General features: G+C 39.2%; 1 protein-coding gene across 2 annotated transcripts in view; it reads right to left on the minus strand.

Moving 5' to 3' along the window:
- Window positions 1-1,322: 1,322 nt before the first annotated feature.
- The window catches only part of Ilk (integrin linked kinase), a 44,696-nt gene continuing 27,630 nt past the window's right edge, over window positions 1,323-18,388 (minus strand). For both annotated transcript variants that reach the window (XM_067135778.2, XM_067135777.2), the window contains 3 exons: window positions 14,226-14,325; window positions 8,787-8,917; window positions 1,323-8,560 (listed from right to left, as the gene is read on the minus strand). In XM_067135778.2, the coding sequence (XP_066991879.1) occupies window positions 8,414-8,560; window positions 8,787-8,917; window positions 14,226-14,325 (378 nt within the window). In that variant the 3' untranslated portion in view covers window positions 1,323-8,413. The remainder of the gene's footprint in view (window positions 8,561-8,786; window positions 8,918-14,225; window positions 14,326-18,388) is intronic.

The raw sequence follows: 18,388 nt of genomic DNA on the forward strand, positions 1-18,388 counted from the left end.
AAACTGAGGGAGCAGATTGCCTGGGATGCCATAACGAGGCTGAGCAGTAGCATGCATTGGGACCAGAGATGACGTCTCGAGAGGAGGAATTCAGCCGCATGCATGGGCGCCCATATGACAGTTTGTAGTGAGGGGCCTAGACCTGGGGGTATGTAGTATTTTTAACATTTTGGAAGATGAATGGCGACTTGTATTCTGCAGTAGAATAACACCCACTGTATCCCCTGCCTGTTGGTGGTGGTGGTGGGGGGGTACTACCACTTCTACGTAATACCGACTTTTAAATCATTTTCTACATTTGCCTTTCCCTGAGAGCTGAGGGGGGGTTCCCCTTGCCCCCGGGCATGGGCGCCCTTGATTCATGCACTTGTTTCCAATTTGCATAATAATAAATCTCTATACTACGTAAATACATTAAACTCACAGAATTAAATCAACTGCAAGTTTTACATATTATTGTTTAGAAATGATTTACTGTAATTCTCAACATATATTTTCTCTAATTCAGGCTATCATTTCAGATTTACTTTCCAGTTTCCAGTGATCTGCATTTAGAGCCGCCGCGCAGGCAATAGGCTGTAGTTATTACTAGATACCAGTAGTTACTACCTAATGCATGTCCTTGCCCTATTAATATAATATTAACGTTTAATAAGAACAATCGAACAGAACAGCAGCAGCAATGTTCCCATAAGACCTCTAGATGTTCCACAATTATAGTCTACCTTTCAGGATTCTCCACTAAGTCAATCCTATAGATACTAGTGGACAGCTTAAGTAAGAAAGTTCTCCAATAATCATGTTTATGCAAGGAATATTAATAACTAATATAACTTGCCTTTTCTAGCAGGACCTAGTGTTTACAGTGCACTATGTCTTCTGGTATGGGGTAGAATAAATTTGTTACTTTCATTGACCTGTCTGTCTGTCTCAGTCTCATCCTTGGCTTTGACAATATGAAAGTGACCGAGGTATGAGCGATTCTAGTAACACCGTTCCTTATCCAGCCAGTCCCTGCTATGAATGGTGTGAAAATATCGCTCATAGGGTCGGTTGGTGCATGCATTTCAGTGGGCTTGGCAGACTGATATGCAACTTCTGACTCAGTGAGGAAAGCAAAGGGGAAACTACCTCATTCCTCATTTCCCTAGTATGCCTCTTCAGTGACACCTAGGCTATCTACGACAGCTGTTGGTGGAGCTGTAGAGGATCAAACCAGCCTTTGGGCTGAATACCCAACATACAACACAATATAATAACTACATTCACTTCTCAATATTTATCCCAAATAAGGAATTAGGAAGTTATTGAAGTCTTCTCACTCAACTTTGTACAAGGTTTAATGTATAAATGTGTGTACATTCAATTTTATATATATATATAGAAGCACATATATTTGTTATCACAAGTTGGTTATAGATTCAAAACGGCAAGACTATGCCTGTGCTAAAAACACAGCATACAACACTTCTAATACCATATAACCAATCATTCAGTAACATTAAAACCAACTGTCAGAAATAAGTAGTCTAAAATATAATACAAAGTCTTTTTAAAACAACATATAAATATTAATATTTTATAAAATTAACAACAATCATGAGATTTCATTATTATGCAGGTACAATTGCTTTTATTCATGCCTGCGACATCACAAAATTACTACGACACCATAACTTTAAAGCTATACTCTTCACTTCAGAGTGAGAAATATGAAGAGAAGTTACATCTGCATAATCTGGCAGTGTGAGAACAACTATTAGTTAACAATGTTATGCCCTGTTGGTTTCCCCTTCCGTTAGGCACATATTTTTACATCTAGCTTAAAAGGAAAGTCACTCACAACTACAATGTAACAACCAACGTTTTAGAAGACAAAACAAAATGTTAACAGGATGGTTATGATCGCAAACACTCCTTCAACTTACAAAGGTATAGGGAAAGGAGTTAAAATTTATCACCAGTTCACTTGACAAGAACATGGAAGAACGCAGTGAGACCTTGTAAGATTATTGTGCATCTTATTTTATTTAGCTTATTCTTTATTTTTATTTTCCATGTACTACTTCCAGATTGTAATTATTTTTTAACATACTCAATATCTTTCTCTGGTTTATTTTATAGGCATAGTACTATTACATTATTACACTGTGTTTGGCAAGAAGAGAGAGACCCTTTCCAATGGGTAAGGAGAAGGGTACAGTAACACATAGTTCCAAACTTTGGTAAATGTTAACACGGCTCAAATGCTGCTAGGTTGGGTGTGTATGGCCAGCGTACATTTGCAAGAAGTGATTCGAAAAGGCCAAGACCCAAGGCAGGTAGAGCAGGTATTTGTTGACATTTCCTGTAGTTGCAAAAAAGTCTTGAAAGTCATTCATCCTCAATCCACACTCCTGAACTGCCTTAAACTTTAGGCAGAAAGAGACTCCCCACTTGCTAAACACACTATACTAACTTTCTTTATTCAAATACTTGTACTGTATTTCCTGTTCATTCAAAACAGAATTGTTAACTGGAGGTTTCAAGCCAAGAGACTACATATCCCAAGGCCACTTAAGAATGATCTAAAGCCACAAAAACATACTGATTTTAACTCCTCACAAAACTGAAAATTTACAGAAATAATGAGCTGTTACACCATTAATCAACTCTGAGGTATTAGCATTCTTCTACAATGTTTCAATAATAGACTGAGTTGTGGATTGACGTCTTCAAAACTTGTACATGAGATGATATTATAATATAAGAAACACATGGACATAAACAATTACAAAGACACGCTTACACACAAACAAACATTTAAAAATAAAATGGAATATTCACACCTGGTGAAATAATTTATTAGCATCAATTCTTTATCGGTTTTTATGTAGATAACGAAATACAATCGCTACAATGAGAGTGATCTCGGTTATGGCACTTTCTCCTTTGTGGGACATCCTCCACTGATAAAATACTGAAAACAATATTTTTAACTATATATTCTTATGAATGAGTACCTTTAGATTTTCATAAGCAAAGCCGTTTCTGTACAGGTCATGAAGACCCTAGGAAGAGTGGAAGGTAAAGGCTTCCACTATCTATAACCTTGGCACTAAGTGGGACAGAAAGTTCTATGGCTGGCCGTCTTCGCACCCAGGAATTAACCTGGTACTCATTTTTGGTGTAGGCTGAGTGACTCTCAGGGCAATGTGCCTTTCCAGAAGTGGAAATCTCGTTTCTAAATTTTTCGAATTCCTGATGGGGGCAGCAAACCCCCTGTCCTTCCAAGTGAAACGAATACACCTTAAATGTGTAAGTTAGGCAACCACTCTTTAGACCGCCCCCACGCCGCAAAAATAAAATACAATGAACTTTCAGGGTAGACACTTGCATTTTCGTGTAACTCCTTTCCTTTAAACATGGAACATGGACAGGAGAGTGGAATAATCTATTCTAAAACAGTTAAAAATTCACACTGAAAAATGAAATGGCGGATGGCTTTTAGTGCTGGGAGTGTCCGAGGACAAGTTCGGCTAGCCAGATGCAGGTCTTTCGATTGATGCTCGTAGGCGACCTGCACGTCATGATGAGGAAGAAATGATAATGAAGAAGACACATACATCCAGCCCCAAACCAGCGAAATTAACCAATTATGGTTAAAATTCCTGACCCTGCCAGAAATCAAACTCAGGTCCCTTGTGACCAAAGGCCAGCACGCTAAACCTTAAGCCATGGAGCTGGACAATTCACAATGAATAATTCTGTTATAAGAATATAAGGTGTGTACACAAAAAGAGTAATCATGTGAAACCACGATTAAAAGAGGAAAATAAAAAACAAATGTTTTAGTGACAAACTATCACTGTATTCACAGCATAATATGGCAGCTGAATAGACCTACTTATAAAAAGTATAAAGCAAACGGACCTATACTGGGACAAGGTGACGGACAAAGAGTGATGGAATTAAAATGGAGAAAAACAACATTTGTCCTGACCTGGTGATAAAGGTAAATGACGACAATATTGTGGAGAATATTCAATTACCAGTACTCTTCTTGTTACAAGAATGATGATATTGTGGAGAATATTCCATTATTCTACATATTATGGGAATGAGGATATTGTGGAGAATATTCAGTTACTCTACATGTTATACCCAATTTCCATCTTTAGTGTTAATAGCAAGAGCATTACTATGAAAGGTGGAAAGTTTCTGACTGGTGGCTACAATACAATGTAGTGCCAAAAAGGCATTTTACTCTAAACAATTTATATCCACTTTCTTCTAGAATACCCATGATCAAAAATGTGGACACAGTTATTTGGATTTTAACCGGCTGCACTTGACAGATTATTTCTTAATAATAGTAATAATATGCAGTTAACATGCCAACTTCTAATGGCCCAAAGAAATGCCATGGTGACAAATTACAGCAGTTTATTCTGTTTTCATTTCAAAGATAGGAGATATGCCTTGAGAGATCTGCTCATCAAGGATTTATTCTACAATCAGTACTACAATTGCAGCTATTTTACTCCCCAATTACTGAACGTCCAATTAAAACAAGCCACATCAACCTTTTTTTTCTTTGCAAGGTGCTGTACATTGCACTGACACAGATAGGTCTCAAGGCGACGATGGAATAGGAAAGGACTTGAAGTCGGAAGGAAGCTCCGTGGCCCTAATTAAGGTACAGCCTGGAAAGAAAATGGGAAAACATAGAAAACCATCTTCAGGGCTGCTGACAGTGGGGTTTGAACCTACTATCTCCCGAATGTAAGCTCACAGCTGCATGCCCCTAACCGCACAGCCAACTCACTCAGCAACTTAAATCTTATATCATAAACTGGGGCATCCACACACTGAAAGCTTAAATATCCACTTTATGATATCACCTCTATTCCACCAATTAGAAGTATATCTACAGCATTCATTTTAACTTCTTGTGCTCACATCAATTATGTATTAATTTCTTTTGTTTTTGGTGCACTGTAACAGAAAACTTGATTAGTATTCTTTGTTATTACAGCAACCTCAAGAGTTTGAGGAAGAATAATTAAATTAAAAGTTAATGAAGTTAAGGGATGATTATAAATTACATATCTTACAAAACTATTAGCATTTTGTAATTGGAGTTGATCAAACAAAAACCTACTTGCCCTTATACTCATAGCAAGCAGCCAAAAACAAACAAACTGACCACAAAGTAAGGACTGATAATAAGGAGACTTGGTACACTTATCAAATGGTAACTCATTAAAACTATATCCCGTGCCATGCAACATTACTACCATGGGTCACCACTATATCGCAAACATCTACGTGTGGAACGATTGTCGTTGTTTCCTTCTCGCGGACAATGTTCCCTTTGAAGTGATTGGGCGGTGCACAAGGCTGCCAACCTGTGTAATTAACGCACTTTTTTGACGAAAAATACAGGAAAAAAATTCAGATGCGTATATTTTTTCAAGGAATTCAGATATTTAATAAATTATTTACATTTAAAAGATACACGAAATATAATATACACTAATTGGTTCAAACCGTCTTTGGTTATCGTCATTTGGCATAAAATTCCGACGTGGGTTTTTTTCCTGAAAAGTGAAGTAGGGTACATCAGGTAAGTTGGACCACGTGTATTTGAAATATCGACACTGGAAAATATTCTTCGTGTTAAGAGCTGGCAATACGACCTGAAGTGAAATAAACATGAACCCGTACAAGTACAGTTCATGTAAGTGCATAATAATGACATACTGGCAAAAAAGAAAACTGTCCAACATGAGAAGGGCAGGGCATCGAAGGAGGGACCCTGATCGATTTCCCCAAACCGTTAGTATCCAATCTTGAACGAGTGACGTGTCCATCCACCCTTTTCCTTGGATACGAACGTGGATCCCTCGCAGAAATTTTACTTCAGGGATTGTTTTTCGTTTTAGAACAACGTAAGGTGCGAGCTTTCTGCCGTCACCTGTTACAGCAAGTATTGCAGTACATCGCTGTTTTTTGCTTCTGGTGGTGCGTATCAAGTGTTATGTCCCCTTCTTATCGATTGTTCATTTCTGTGGCATACGGAAATTGAATGGCATCTGATCTGCAGTTCCTATTTGGGAGAGCAAATATTCCTTCACTTCACGCTTCTCAATGACAAAGCAGTGAAAATCAATTACTTTTTCGTTGAAATCATTCGGCAGTTTTTTGGCATAATGTTGTTCTTCGTCTAAGAGAAAGTCCATTCTCTTCATAAAAGTAATCATTCCGCCTCGGCTAACATTCAAATATGAGATACTGATTACACGTACAACTATTTCTTGTCCTTTAAAAAATAGCATTTCGTGAGAAACGGCATATCCAACGTTGCATAACAAAATCATTTATTTAAGCAGATTCTCCTCTACTTTCGAAAACCTGCCGCCTTTTGGTCCGCAAAATGCTTTACAAGACTTGTTGGTCGCTTGATGTGCACTTCTCTGTTACTGCGGTAGCGCACATTCAGACACAAAATACTTGTGGCCCACTGTCCTATGACCGTATGTTTTGGCATAACTGATCACCGCGAGGTAATATGATGCATTATTACTCAAATTCTTGCTCACTGTGGACTAACAACGATTTTGAGATCACATAAAACACGTCTAATACCTGAAACACTAGTAAAATACGTTTGTAATAGACTGGAATAGAGCATCACTAGTCACTTCTGCGCTGATTCACTCACTGAACTAGTGCAGTGGTATTTCCTACCAACTGATAACAGCATGTTGTCAAGTATTTGGAATGCCCGGTTTTGCAATAGGAAGGCTGCTACCTGAGCAGTTGAGATCTTTATTTCAAAGCGCATTCAGAGCTGTATGTTGGATATTCGAAGAAGTCAAATACGTGACCATTTCTTTTTCTCCACTCTGGACTCAAAAATACTGGGATGTGTAAATTATGCAAGGGCATTAATTATGCAAGAATATATGGTATATCACCTTATTAATGAATTCATTTACCACTTTTTTTCATGCTGGCTGGTGGGTACCTGGACCACTCTTTTCATGACAGACATTGGCCTAGGGCGACAGCAGCACATTCTATGTGGGGTAGTGGTGAAAAGCTGAATTTACAAAGCCATTCCTGTTGACTAGTTACGTGCGGCTAAGAATTCTTCAAGTTGCCGGTGCCCTCTACCCTCCACTACATTAAGAAAAGTTTCATATAAAAATATTGCTATTCTGTATTCTACATTGTTTCCTTTATGCATTCCATTTACTTGTGCTTTTATTCTGCAGGGGTTGGTAACAGAATGTAACTTTCATCATTCCTGAGAATGACGTCACAAAGAATTTGACGTTGGCCAATAGCAATGCTAGTAGCTACTTCAGCAATGGAGAATGCCATGTGGCTACTCTTCATTAGGTTATAAAAGTAAATGCACTTTAGGGAGTGGACTGGTGGATTCCGGAACATCGCAATGAACATATCTCTCCTCTAAAAGGAATTACACATAAGATTTGCATCATTTCTACTTACTTATAATGTTATAAAGCTTGCATGGCACGAGATATATTTTTACCGGTAACTCAAGGAAGACGTTGCATGTGATTCATTTCAATATTCTCATCCCCTCATATATTTTCTTACTAATGAACCCAGGATTCTTTCCTAAGATCAAAGTACTAGTATCTTAAAACTGAAAATCTAGTTACCATCAATATTTAATTGCTTCACGAATATCACAGTTCCAGCAAAGCCATTACCATTCATCAGACTGTATGAAGTTAAGCAAACATACACCTTTATAAATATCATCAAAGAATGAGGACTGTTTCCGTGGATGTCTTCTGTTATACATGCATTAAAAAAGTAACCAATAATTCAATTCTAAAAGTCTGTCGAAAAATAGCTGAGTTATATTAACAATGAGCCTGTATAAAAATAATACTTACAAATATATTATCATAGCAGTATTTAGAGTAGAGAAGTTGATATTAAGGCACTGTAATACCAAACTATCAGGCACAGTATTGCATACAAAAAAGCACTGTAATACCAAACTATCACGCACGGTATCACATACAAAGTGGCAGATAATTAATGAATGAATGAAAGAACAAACAAGCAAATGCTTTTCAGGAAACTACACAAAACAATAGCTGAAATTGTTCATAACCTGAAAACGGTTGATCTTTGGAACATTCATCATAGTGAACACTTTCGAGTCACTGGCCAAGACAACATATAAACACAGTGAACGACAACACCTAATCTCATTGTTATAACATGACTAAAGTGTTCTTATGGGACTAAAATACTCATCCTCATATTACACAATTTCGAATTTAGAGGGAGGCAGAGAAAAGTCTGAGGTATAATATACAAAATTAATACTTTCAATGAATCATGAGATGAATGCAATGAGAACACAAATGAAACAATGTTGTTATCGCTTCATCTTATCGAGGATTGGGAGCACCATGTCGAATGTAGGTCTTTTGCCTGGGTCTTCGTTCATACAAATGCGGATAAGTTTAGCCAAATGTGGTGATATTCCGGGAGGAATGCTAATGCGAAGGCCTTCTAATGCAATCTGAAACACAGAAATTTTCTTCATGAACATATCAGAACTAGGCTATGCTTTAAAATTTTTCCACACACAATACCCATATGTTTTGAATACGTAAGTAATGATTAATTTTATTTTTTATTTTCTAAAGTGCATTTGGAGAGAGAGCGCGGCATGCAAGTAATGAGATGTGCTTCTTATTTCCTTGTTTTTAAACTGATAAAGATTTATAAGAACAGTCATACATCACCTTCATTCCAACTTCCATAGCTGAGAGATCTGCAAACGGCACTTCTCTGGTGGCTAGTTCCCAAAGAAGAATAGCAAAACTCCACATATCACAGGCTTCCCAGTTGCGATCATTCTGTTTCTTCTGCAAAGCTGCAAGAGAGTAAAAATTTGAATAATGCAGTCTACATAAGGACAAAATGATCAGAATATGTTCCGTATGACAAAAAATAAAGAAAAGAGGGGCATGTAGGCTTATTCTTAAAATGCTGCCATCCTACAAAGGCACTGGCCTCGAGAGGCTACTACTCAGAATTGTCCAACCAATGCTTTATCCCACCTGCTCAATGCGTTGCAATCCATAGAAAATTTCACTGCATTAAATCACATTTGTGCATGTACCTTAATAGAAACAGTTTCTCATTTGAGACATTTAGGTACGGAAGTGATCAAACATAATCAATAAACATGAAAGATACATTCACTATATATTGTTCGTGAGTGACAAAACAAAGGAAAATAAAGGTAAAAGGGAGGATAGGAACATTAAGGGCAAACAAATGACAAGTCAGTCTGGGTAGAGAGAACAACAGAAAAGAGAGACAAGGACAAATATAAATCTATTAAAGAAAAGGACAAACTCCACACATTTTCACAGTCTTTCGTAGATGGATTGTATCCATATCAGTTTCACTCTTCTGATTTAATTTCTTCTTAGCCTCTGATAACCTTGCTTCTGATTCCTAGTTTCATCCAACTGGGCAACCAAATTCACTATTATCAAGAGAATCTTACACAGCAAGAGTAACATATGGAACAAATAAATACAGGGAAGTGGGGCAGAGAGATACAAAAAGAAATGCTTACACTTGTGATAAAAAAATAAAAATTAAACAAACACAGCAGGAGGAAAACGAACCCTACAGGTTATAGTAAAGGAAACATATTTTGTGGGTTTTCATCTTTACATACACAATACACTTAGATAATTTTCTCAATCTTCTGAAAAGCGATTCAAGCATATTTGCAAATTGTGGAAATTATGACATTCCACTTGGCACGTATTCAGTCAATTGCTTTTCTTATCTATAGGTTTTATGGAAGAAAGGATAACTGGCTAATAGAGCAAACAAGATAGAGATTGAATACCGTACTTACTTGTGTATCAGTCTCCCTCATGTAACTTCCTCATTCACTGTCGGAAATTTTTTAAATTTCCCCGCCCTCATTTTCAGTATTTCGATACAAGATTTTGCAAGTTGTAGTCTGTGGTTATGCATGAATTTGTACACCCCTGCTTTTCTTGTGACCAGAATAGCTGGGAAGATACCATCTTCTAATCCCCATGAGTCATCACTAACAGCCTATGGCTTCGTGTTTCTACCTGTTAAAAGTTTCCTCAGTTATTTTCAGTCTTGCTTGGAATGTGTATCGTTCTGTGTAGTAGTGAGTGATTAATAACTGTCCATGCCGCAAAACAATACCGGAAGTTACACCCAAAGCAACTGCGTGCATAGAGAAAAATGGTTTGCATGCAGCAGCACGAGAATTGGTGTAGAGCCAAAATTGTTTCGATACAAGCAAAATCGAAAGAAAAAAGATTGCTCCAGGGGTGCAAATCTGGGAAATTTCAAGGTGTTGAAATAGAAGTGCTAAAACACATATCAAGTCAAGGAATTAGGGTATGGCAGTAAGTCATGAAATGATTCAGATGAATGCAGAAGACACTGCAAAATCGTACGGAATCTCGACTGGGGAATTCAAAGCTAGTAGAGGATGAGCAGCACATTTTATGAGACACCATGCACTTAGTTTATGTAGAAGAATGACTTTAGCATAACAACTTCCTAAAGATTAAACTGATGAAGTTGTCGAGTTCCAGGAATTCGTTATATGCCAGCGGCAGGAGCAAATCAGGAATGCAATGCCAACTAGACTCCAATATTTTTTTGATATGCCAAACACCACCACCATCAAGTGAGGTCATTAAAATGAGTGGAGGAAAGAAGCTATGTTGCAGTGATGCTACCAACAAATGAACACGGGAGAAAACTTCCATTGAACAACAATATTTCAGCAAAAAATGCTCCCAAAGAGACAGTTTCCTCAAGAAATTCAAGTAGCTGTACACTAAAAGGGCTGGAGATGTTGAATGGCAATAATATTTCCATTGTGGAGTTGTTATTATTTTTTACAATGTTTATTCCTATCCTAGTGGCATGATATACAGGTGTGCGACTTTCCTATGGCCACAAATGACAGCCGTTCACTGTTATTCAAGGTCAGGTTGCCAGTACACTGCATTTTTAAGGAGCTGGGAGAGTCACAAATGCTGATTAATGAATGGGACACCTGGTGCTCACAAACAATTATTTGTTTTGCAGTTGATCGTAACTTTAAGCAATTCTCGCTGCACAAGTTTTGATGGAAGTACTTCATTCTGAAGGAGCAGTAAGCCAGTAAATACAGTAATCATTACTTGTTAACTTTGCGAGTTTTAATTAATACGCACAGCGGTATTCAGCAAGCTACTACTCTTGCTCTTTCTCCTAGGGAGTAAAGAATACAGGGAGCTGCCCGCTACACTACTCTCGGTGGCTATCACTTGAAGCCAATGGCCACACCCCCCATGGTTAGCAAAACATGGCAATTCTTACGTTGTGGATATATACAAACTAAGACATTTTCTCGGGAGTAGGGGAACTTCAAATCACTCAATTAGGTACAATTGTTTTCAAAATAACACCACGATTAACTGTAACAAAATTTTCTGGCAAACAGACCTATTAATGCTTTTTTACTAAGCTCTAAGGAAGTGTTTCTCAGGACCCACAGCCTTAAATCTACTCTCTCACTAGTTGACTATCGGTACTATAAACCAAGCTTAAAAACAGGAGATGCAAATTGTCACCAGATATCAACAAAGATAAGGAGTAGGCTATTAGTAAGGGCATACTGCAATCTGAATGCTTTAGGGGATTGTGCAATAAATCACCAAACTGGGCTTAGCAACATTCCTTACTACATATTTTGGAGTGGTGGTGGTAATAATTGTTTTAATAGAAAATACAACCATCAAGTAAACCTTCCTCTGACACAAGTGGAAACAATGCAGGACTCAGCTAAGGGTCCCTTGGACACCAACCCACACTCCGAAGTTAAGAGCCCCTTATGCCACTTGGATGCCAAACCACACTCCAAAGGTAAGAGCCCCTTAGGCCACCTTAATTGCCTTTTACGACACGTGGTGGTGATTAATGTTTTAAGAGGGAGTACAAATAGGCAACCATTCTCTAGTAACACTAATCAGAGAGAAATGAAGATATCGGCCAAAGAAAGACAAGGGCCATTGAAGACTCCCTAGCCCTCGACTCCTCTTCTAGCCTCGGGGTCGTAAAAGAATAAGAGTTGACCATCGGAGGTCGGACATGATAGATTAGAATTAGCCAAGCCAAACCAAACCAAACCCAACGGCACTACAGCCCTTGAAGAGCCTTTCCCTACCAAGTGACCGCTGCTCACCCCGAAGGCCTGCAGATTACGAGGTGTCGTGTGGTCAGCACGACAAAACCTCTCGGACGTTATTCTTGGCTTTCTAGACCGGGACCGCCATCTCACCATCAGATAGTTCCTCAATTCTAATCACGTAGGCTGAGTGAACCTCGAACCAGCCCTCAGGTCTAGGTAAAAATCCCTGACCTGGCTGGGAATTGAACCCGGGGCCTCCGGGTAAGAGGCAAGCATGCTACCCCTACACCATGGGGCTGGCTTTTTAGAATTAGCCTGGCACAATTAAGTGGAAGCTAAGGGCCCCATGGTTGCCAACCCATGCTCCCAAACTGAGAGTTCCTGGGGCCCCTTTCAGTCGACTCTTACGAAAAGCAGGGGATACCGTGGGTGTTGTTCTACTACAGGGACTTTTATGACAGGAAAGGGATACTGTGGGCCTTATTCTACTGTCCTCACCCATAGGGGGATACATATTTTAGAGACAGAGGTAGTGATTATTGTTTTATGAGGAAATACAACTGGGCAACCATCCTCTATTAACACTAATTAGGAAGGAAAATGGAAGGGATCCGACACTTCGAAAAATGAAGGTATCGGCCATAAGAAGACAAGGGTCACGAAGGGCATGAAAATGAAAAACTCCCTAGGCCTCAAGTGCCCTAATTCTGTAGGTAAGGGAATGCTTCAAAAATAGTAGGTACAGCAGGTACTGCATTCTCCTTCAAAACAACTTTCTTCATGGACCGATCAAACAATTCCAGTTTGAAATGTACTGAACACATTCTGGTGTAAGGAGAAGGTATCCAATTTTCCCTTCTAATGGCCTTAATCCACTCTGCTCTCCTTTCTTCATGAACAGGAAACCTCAGGAAAAATTGACGATAAACAAGTCTAACCTAAAAATTCTTACGAAAAATGGACATTGCTTCCGAGACTCTGAAATACTAGCACAAAAACAATGGAGGTAATATAATATACTGTACTACATATTACAAGCCATACTTAGAATCTTACTTGTGAAATGTTATTCCAGGAATATTTTTGAATTTCCGATTTGTGCAACCATATGCACAACACGACATTGCAAGAGCTACATCAACCAAATATTAGTATCTCTTTTAAGTTTTAGCATGTCGTACAGTGTTTGCATCGGAAAATTTCCGCAACCGTTCACCGTATTCACTTCAATGAGCTGTGATAGATTTGACTATCAAAAAACAGCATGCATTCTCGCGCCTATTTACGACTGCCCCCCCCCCCCCCCCCCCTATGTAGACCACTGTCATTGGACTTCACTCGCTCCCTGTATTCTTTACTCCCTGCTTTCTCCATTCTCGTCATAAAATGCTTACCCACGTCAACCACTTATACATGTCAGGGCATGTTGTCCATTATATGCATGAACCGATTTCAAGCATCAAGTCACTTCAAGTGAGCACTGTACCGTCGCATGAGCCGCTTATAAATTACAACATTTTCTGAAAATTTGTACCATCTGTTGTGTAGTGGTTGTAATTTTTGCTGCAAGGAATTCAAGTAGGGGAGTAAAAGTTGCCTTTTAATATCTCTGCCTGTCTCCCTCACAGCTCACTACTTTTGCATCTAGTAGGCAGTGCTAGATTTGGAGGTCCCCAGCATTTGCCTAGTGTGAAAATGGGAAACCACGGAAAACCATCTTCAGGGCTGCCGATAGTGGGATTCGAACCTACTATCTCCCGGATGCAAGCTCACAGCCGCGCGCCTCTACGCGCATGGCCAACTCGCCCGGTGCTCACAGATTCCATCTCCTCATTAGATACCTTCATTTAAATGGCAAGAGCGAATTTGACAGTAAAATGGAGCTTCTTGTTAAAAAGCAAAATAACTCTACTAAGCCCAATAAACACAAAGAGCAAATAAGTTCCCAATCTACCATACTTGAAAGCATCCATGACATTGTGTGGAAACTTACCCTCTGGGGACATCCATGCTGGATAATAAATACGTCCTTTCTCTTGAAATGAAAATTTAGCATCTGCCATATTAATCCTAGCTGTCAGGTCCTCATCAATCTGAAATAAAAAACAACAGAAAGCAAAATATGAATATAAAATAGAAAACAATGTAATTTGTTACAAATCTGTCACAAGTGGAAAATGAAATTCCGACCCGAAGGAGTTGTGCTAAATAAATGACATTCAAGAGGTGTTTTGCACATCTGAAAGATGATGCCTATTCAAATTTGTGCACTAGTCGATGAAGAGTGGTGCTAGTAGCACCACTATGACCTTGAAGAGCAAGTTTGCTTTATATACGCGCTGTATGCTTTTTGAATGTTAGTCATCGTTGCTGTTAACATTATGAGATAGGTGTGAATCAAACATGCCATTAAGGAGACGAAGAAGGCTATACTGGCAGCTTACAAGTTTGAACGAAGCCATGTGATAGGGCTACGAGAAGGTGGACGTTCTTTTTGCAATATTGCAGCAAGACTTGGCAGGGATATATCCCCAATGCATCGGTGTTGGCAACAATGGTCACGGGAAGGCACTATCTCAAGAAGACCAGGGTCTGGCTGCAATGAGGCCACTATGGAGAGGGAAGACCACCGGATTCGCCGCATGGCTGTACTGGATCATTCTGCATCTGCAGCAGCCATTAGAGCTTCAGTTGGCACCAGAGTAACACAGCAAACTGTAACAAATCGATTACTTGAGGGACAGCTCTGAGCCAATATCCTGTAGCATTCATAACACTAACTCCGAATCACTGCCATCTGAGACTTCAGTAGTGTCTAACATGAACTCGCTGCAGGGCGGAGTAAAGATTTGTTGTATTCTCAGATGAAAGTCGTTTCTGTCTTGGTGCCAGTGAAGGCCGTAGGATGGTAAGAAGGGCACCAGTTGAGCACTTGGAATGAAGCTGTCTGCGGCATCAACACACCGGACCTATCCCGGGAGTTATGGTCTGGGAAACAATTTCCTTTGACAGCAGGAGCACTCTTGTCATTATCCCAAGAACTTTGACAGCGAATTTATACGTCAGACTGGTGACTGAACCAGTTGTGCTGCCATTCACTCACAGTATCCAAGGGAGTGTTTTCCAACAGGATAACGCTTGTCTTCATATTGCTAATGTCACCCAACGTGCTCTACATAGTTTCTTTTTTTTAACTATTAGGCTCTTCAGTCTGTCGAAACTAACTTTGAGTAAATATATTTATAAACTACCCGAAAGAGAAAATAAATGACAACAGTAAGTATTATACCTGAAATAGAAACAACTTAATTAAAATAGAATAACATGTTTTGTTCTTGAAAGAACATCATCAGTTCTATCAATTAACACTCTTAATACGTATGTTTATTTTTATTTAAATACTTCCAAACCAAACCCCACGGCACTACAGCCCTTGAAGGGCCTTGGCCTACCAAGCGACCACTGCTCAGCCCGAAGGCCTGCAGATTACGAGGTGTTGTGTGGTCAGCACGACAGATTCTCTCGGCCGTTATTCTTGGCTTTCTAGACCGGGGCCGCTATCTCACTGTCAGACAGCTCCTCAATTCTAATCACGTAGGCTGAGTGGACCTCGAACCAGTCCTCAGGTCCAGGTAAAAATCCCTGACCTGGCCGTGAATCGAACCCGGGGCCTCCGGGTAAGAGGCAGGCACGCTACCCCTACACCACGGGCCGGCTATTTAAATACTTAGGAACTTGAAATCTGGAACTTATCTTAATGATGTCCTCCTTTGTCTCTACTCCAGCATTTACTGTAAGGTTTTTGGAAAACCATTGCTCTGTCATTGGCATGGATCCAAATGACTGCAGTCCACTGACCTATTTCTGCCTTGTCACCCCCCTCCCCTTGGTTAGGTCAATGACATGCTGTGTTTTACTTTTAGGTTTTTATTTTTAGCACTTCCCTCAGTATTGTTATTGTTATCATTATTATAATTTTCCTTGTATTACAATTCTTTTTGTAAACTATGCAAGGGTTCTTAATGAGCATCTAATGGGCTGTTTATGTTTACATGAACGACTTTCTTGGAACTATGTTCATAGTTTATTTTTAAGCGGTAGTTTAATGAGCATTTTAACGGGTTGGTTAGTTTTCCTTCTGTGTGTGTGTGTGTGTGTGTGTGTGTGTGTGTGTGTGTGTGTGTGTGTGTGTGTGTGTGTGTGTGTGTGTGTGTGTGTGTGTGTGTGTGTGTGTGTGTGTGTGTGTGTGTGTGTGTGTGTGTGTGTGTGTGTGTGTGTGTGTGTGTGTGTGTGTGTGTGTGTGTGTGTGTGTGTGTGTGTGTGTGTGTGTGTGTGTGTGTGTGTGTGTGTGTGTGTGTGTGTGTGTGTGTGTGTGTGTGTGTGTGTGTGTGTGTGTGTGTGTGTGTGTGTGTGTGTGTGTGTGTGTGTGTGTGTGTGTGTGTGTGTGTGTGTGTGTGTGTGTGTGTGTGTGTGTGTGTGTGTGTGTGTGTGTGTGTGTGTGTGTGTGTGTGTGTGTGTGTGTGTGTGTGTGTGTGTTAGGGGGGATTAAATTTATGTTAATGATCTGATTGAGCAATTTATGAAATGAATGAAAGTGTATTTTGTAAGACATTATTTTTATTGATAAATGAATAACCTACTAAAATATCTGGAGTGGCCAAGATGCTGCTTAAATTCAGAAAATTTACTATAGATAAGAATATCCTAACCCACATTCCAGACTTTTAAGTCAGAGTAACCTCCAGTGGGATTCATTAAGCGCTAATAAAAGAAGTGTGGATCGTTGTTCAGAAATTAAGTAGTACAAATAGGAGTGAATTTTTTAAATGTGTGATCACTGAGGTTGGCTTGGTTAGCTTTTCTTGCAATGTAAATTTTGATACCTTCTTTAGCACTCAATGATTTACTTTCATTATTGTTGTGTACAATTTTTAGGTCTGTGTTGATATCTTTGAAGTGGTGGGAGTTCTCATTACCACCAGCATGTCTTACAAATATACTTATAGTAAAAGGAAAGGGCCTCGAAGGAACATTAATGTCTTGGAAGAGTTTCCCTTAACAACAACAAGAACTGAGGCAATAATTATCATCTATTTCAATGGACTGGCCATGTCACCCATGTCCCTTCCAAAGTAATTTAATATTCTCAATTTAAGAATGGACATTGTAATCGGAGAGGACAGCAAAAATGATACAGGGATGTTCCAAAGTGTGATATGAAGAAGAGTTAAACTGACATCAGCAACTGGGAACTGATCAACCAATGTGGCGACGTATTGTCCGTGAGGGTCCACAACATTTTGAATGACAGCAATGAAAGCACGAGTCTGATAAAAAGAGATTGCAAAAAGGAATGAGAAAATCAGAGATGAAACAACAAGTAGCTTTGAGAGTTCTGATGTTTCAACCACACCATATAATTTTATGGTACGTTTGCCTGTTCTGAAGACTTCACGTTCCTAGTGACCTCTTGTATCAATTGTGAACTGTTACTCTTCCCCAGCATGTGTTGTTACCACTACGTAATCTTTCCTTATTCCGGTAGATGGCATCTCATGCGTTAGCATAGGTCAAAGCATTTCTTTTCTGCCCTGTCTTGTTGGGTTGTGTGGGGAGTTTTGACTTGAGAAGATGGAAGCATTGGATTTCCAAGTTGCCTTTATGGCATATAAAAGATATTTTAACAGAATCAAGATGTCTTTGTACATATCTTGGCCTTTCGAGAATGTTACTTGCCTATGTATCTGAGGTATTTATTTTTCTTTAATTTTCTCTTGGTCTGATAATTGTTTTGTTCTCTTCTCGCCATGGTTGGGTTAGAAAGGGTTCTCTCATTACATGTGTTTCTAATTTATTTGTGTGTTAACTTTGCATTTACACGCTTCTTTCGATATTTTCCTTTACTGATCCGCCATGTTTGTTTTGAGAACAGAAGGTGACACGGATTCATGTGTGTGTATGAGCTGTTTTGCTGTGTGCCGTCTGAGACCTTTCACTCATGTTGCTTCTTTAACATACTGCTTGAGCTCATGTTCTATTATTTTATCGCGTGTTCTGTATATTTCATGTCCACCACATTTGCGTGGTATGAATACAAGCAAACAACATGACTGGCTGGTTTCTGAGTGTTTTGGATGGAGACACACCGTCTCTCTA

Source organism: Anabrus simplex, chromosome 1 (genome assembly GCF_040414725.1).
Source record: "Anabrus simplex isolate iqAnaSimp1 chromosome 1, ASM4041472v1, whole genome shotgun sequence".
Classification (NCBI taxonomy): domain Eukaryota; kingdom Metazoa; phylum Arthropoda; class Insecta; order Orthoptera; family Tettigoniidae; genus Anabrus; species Anabrus simplex.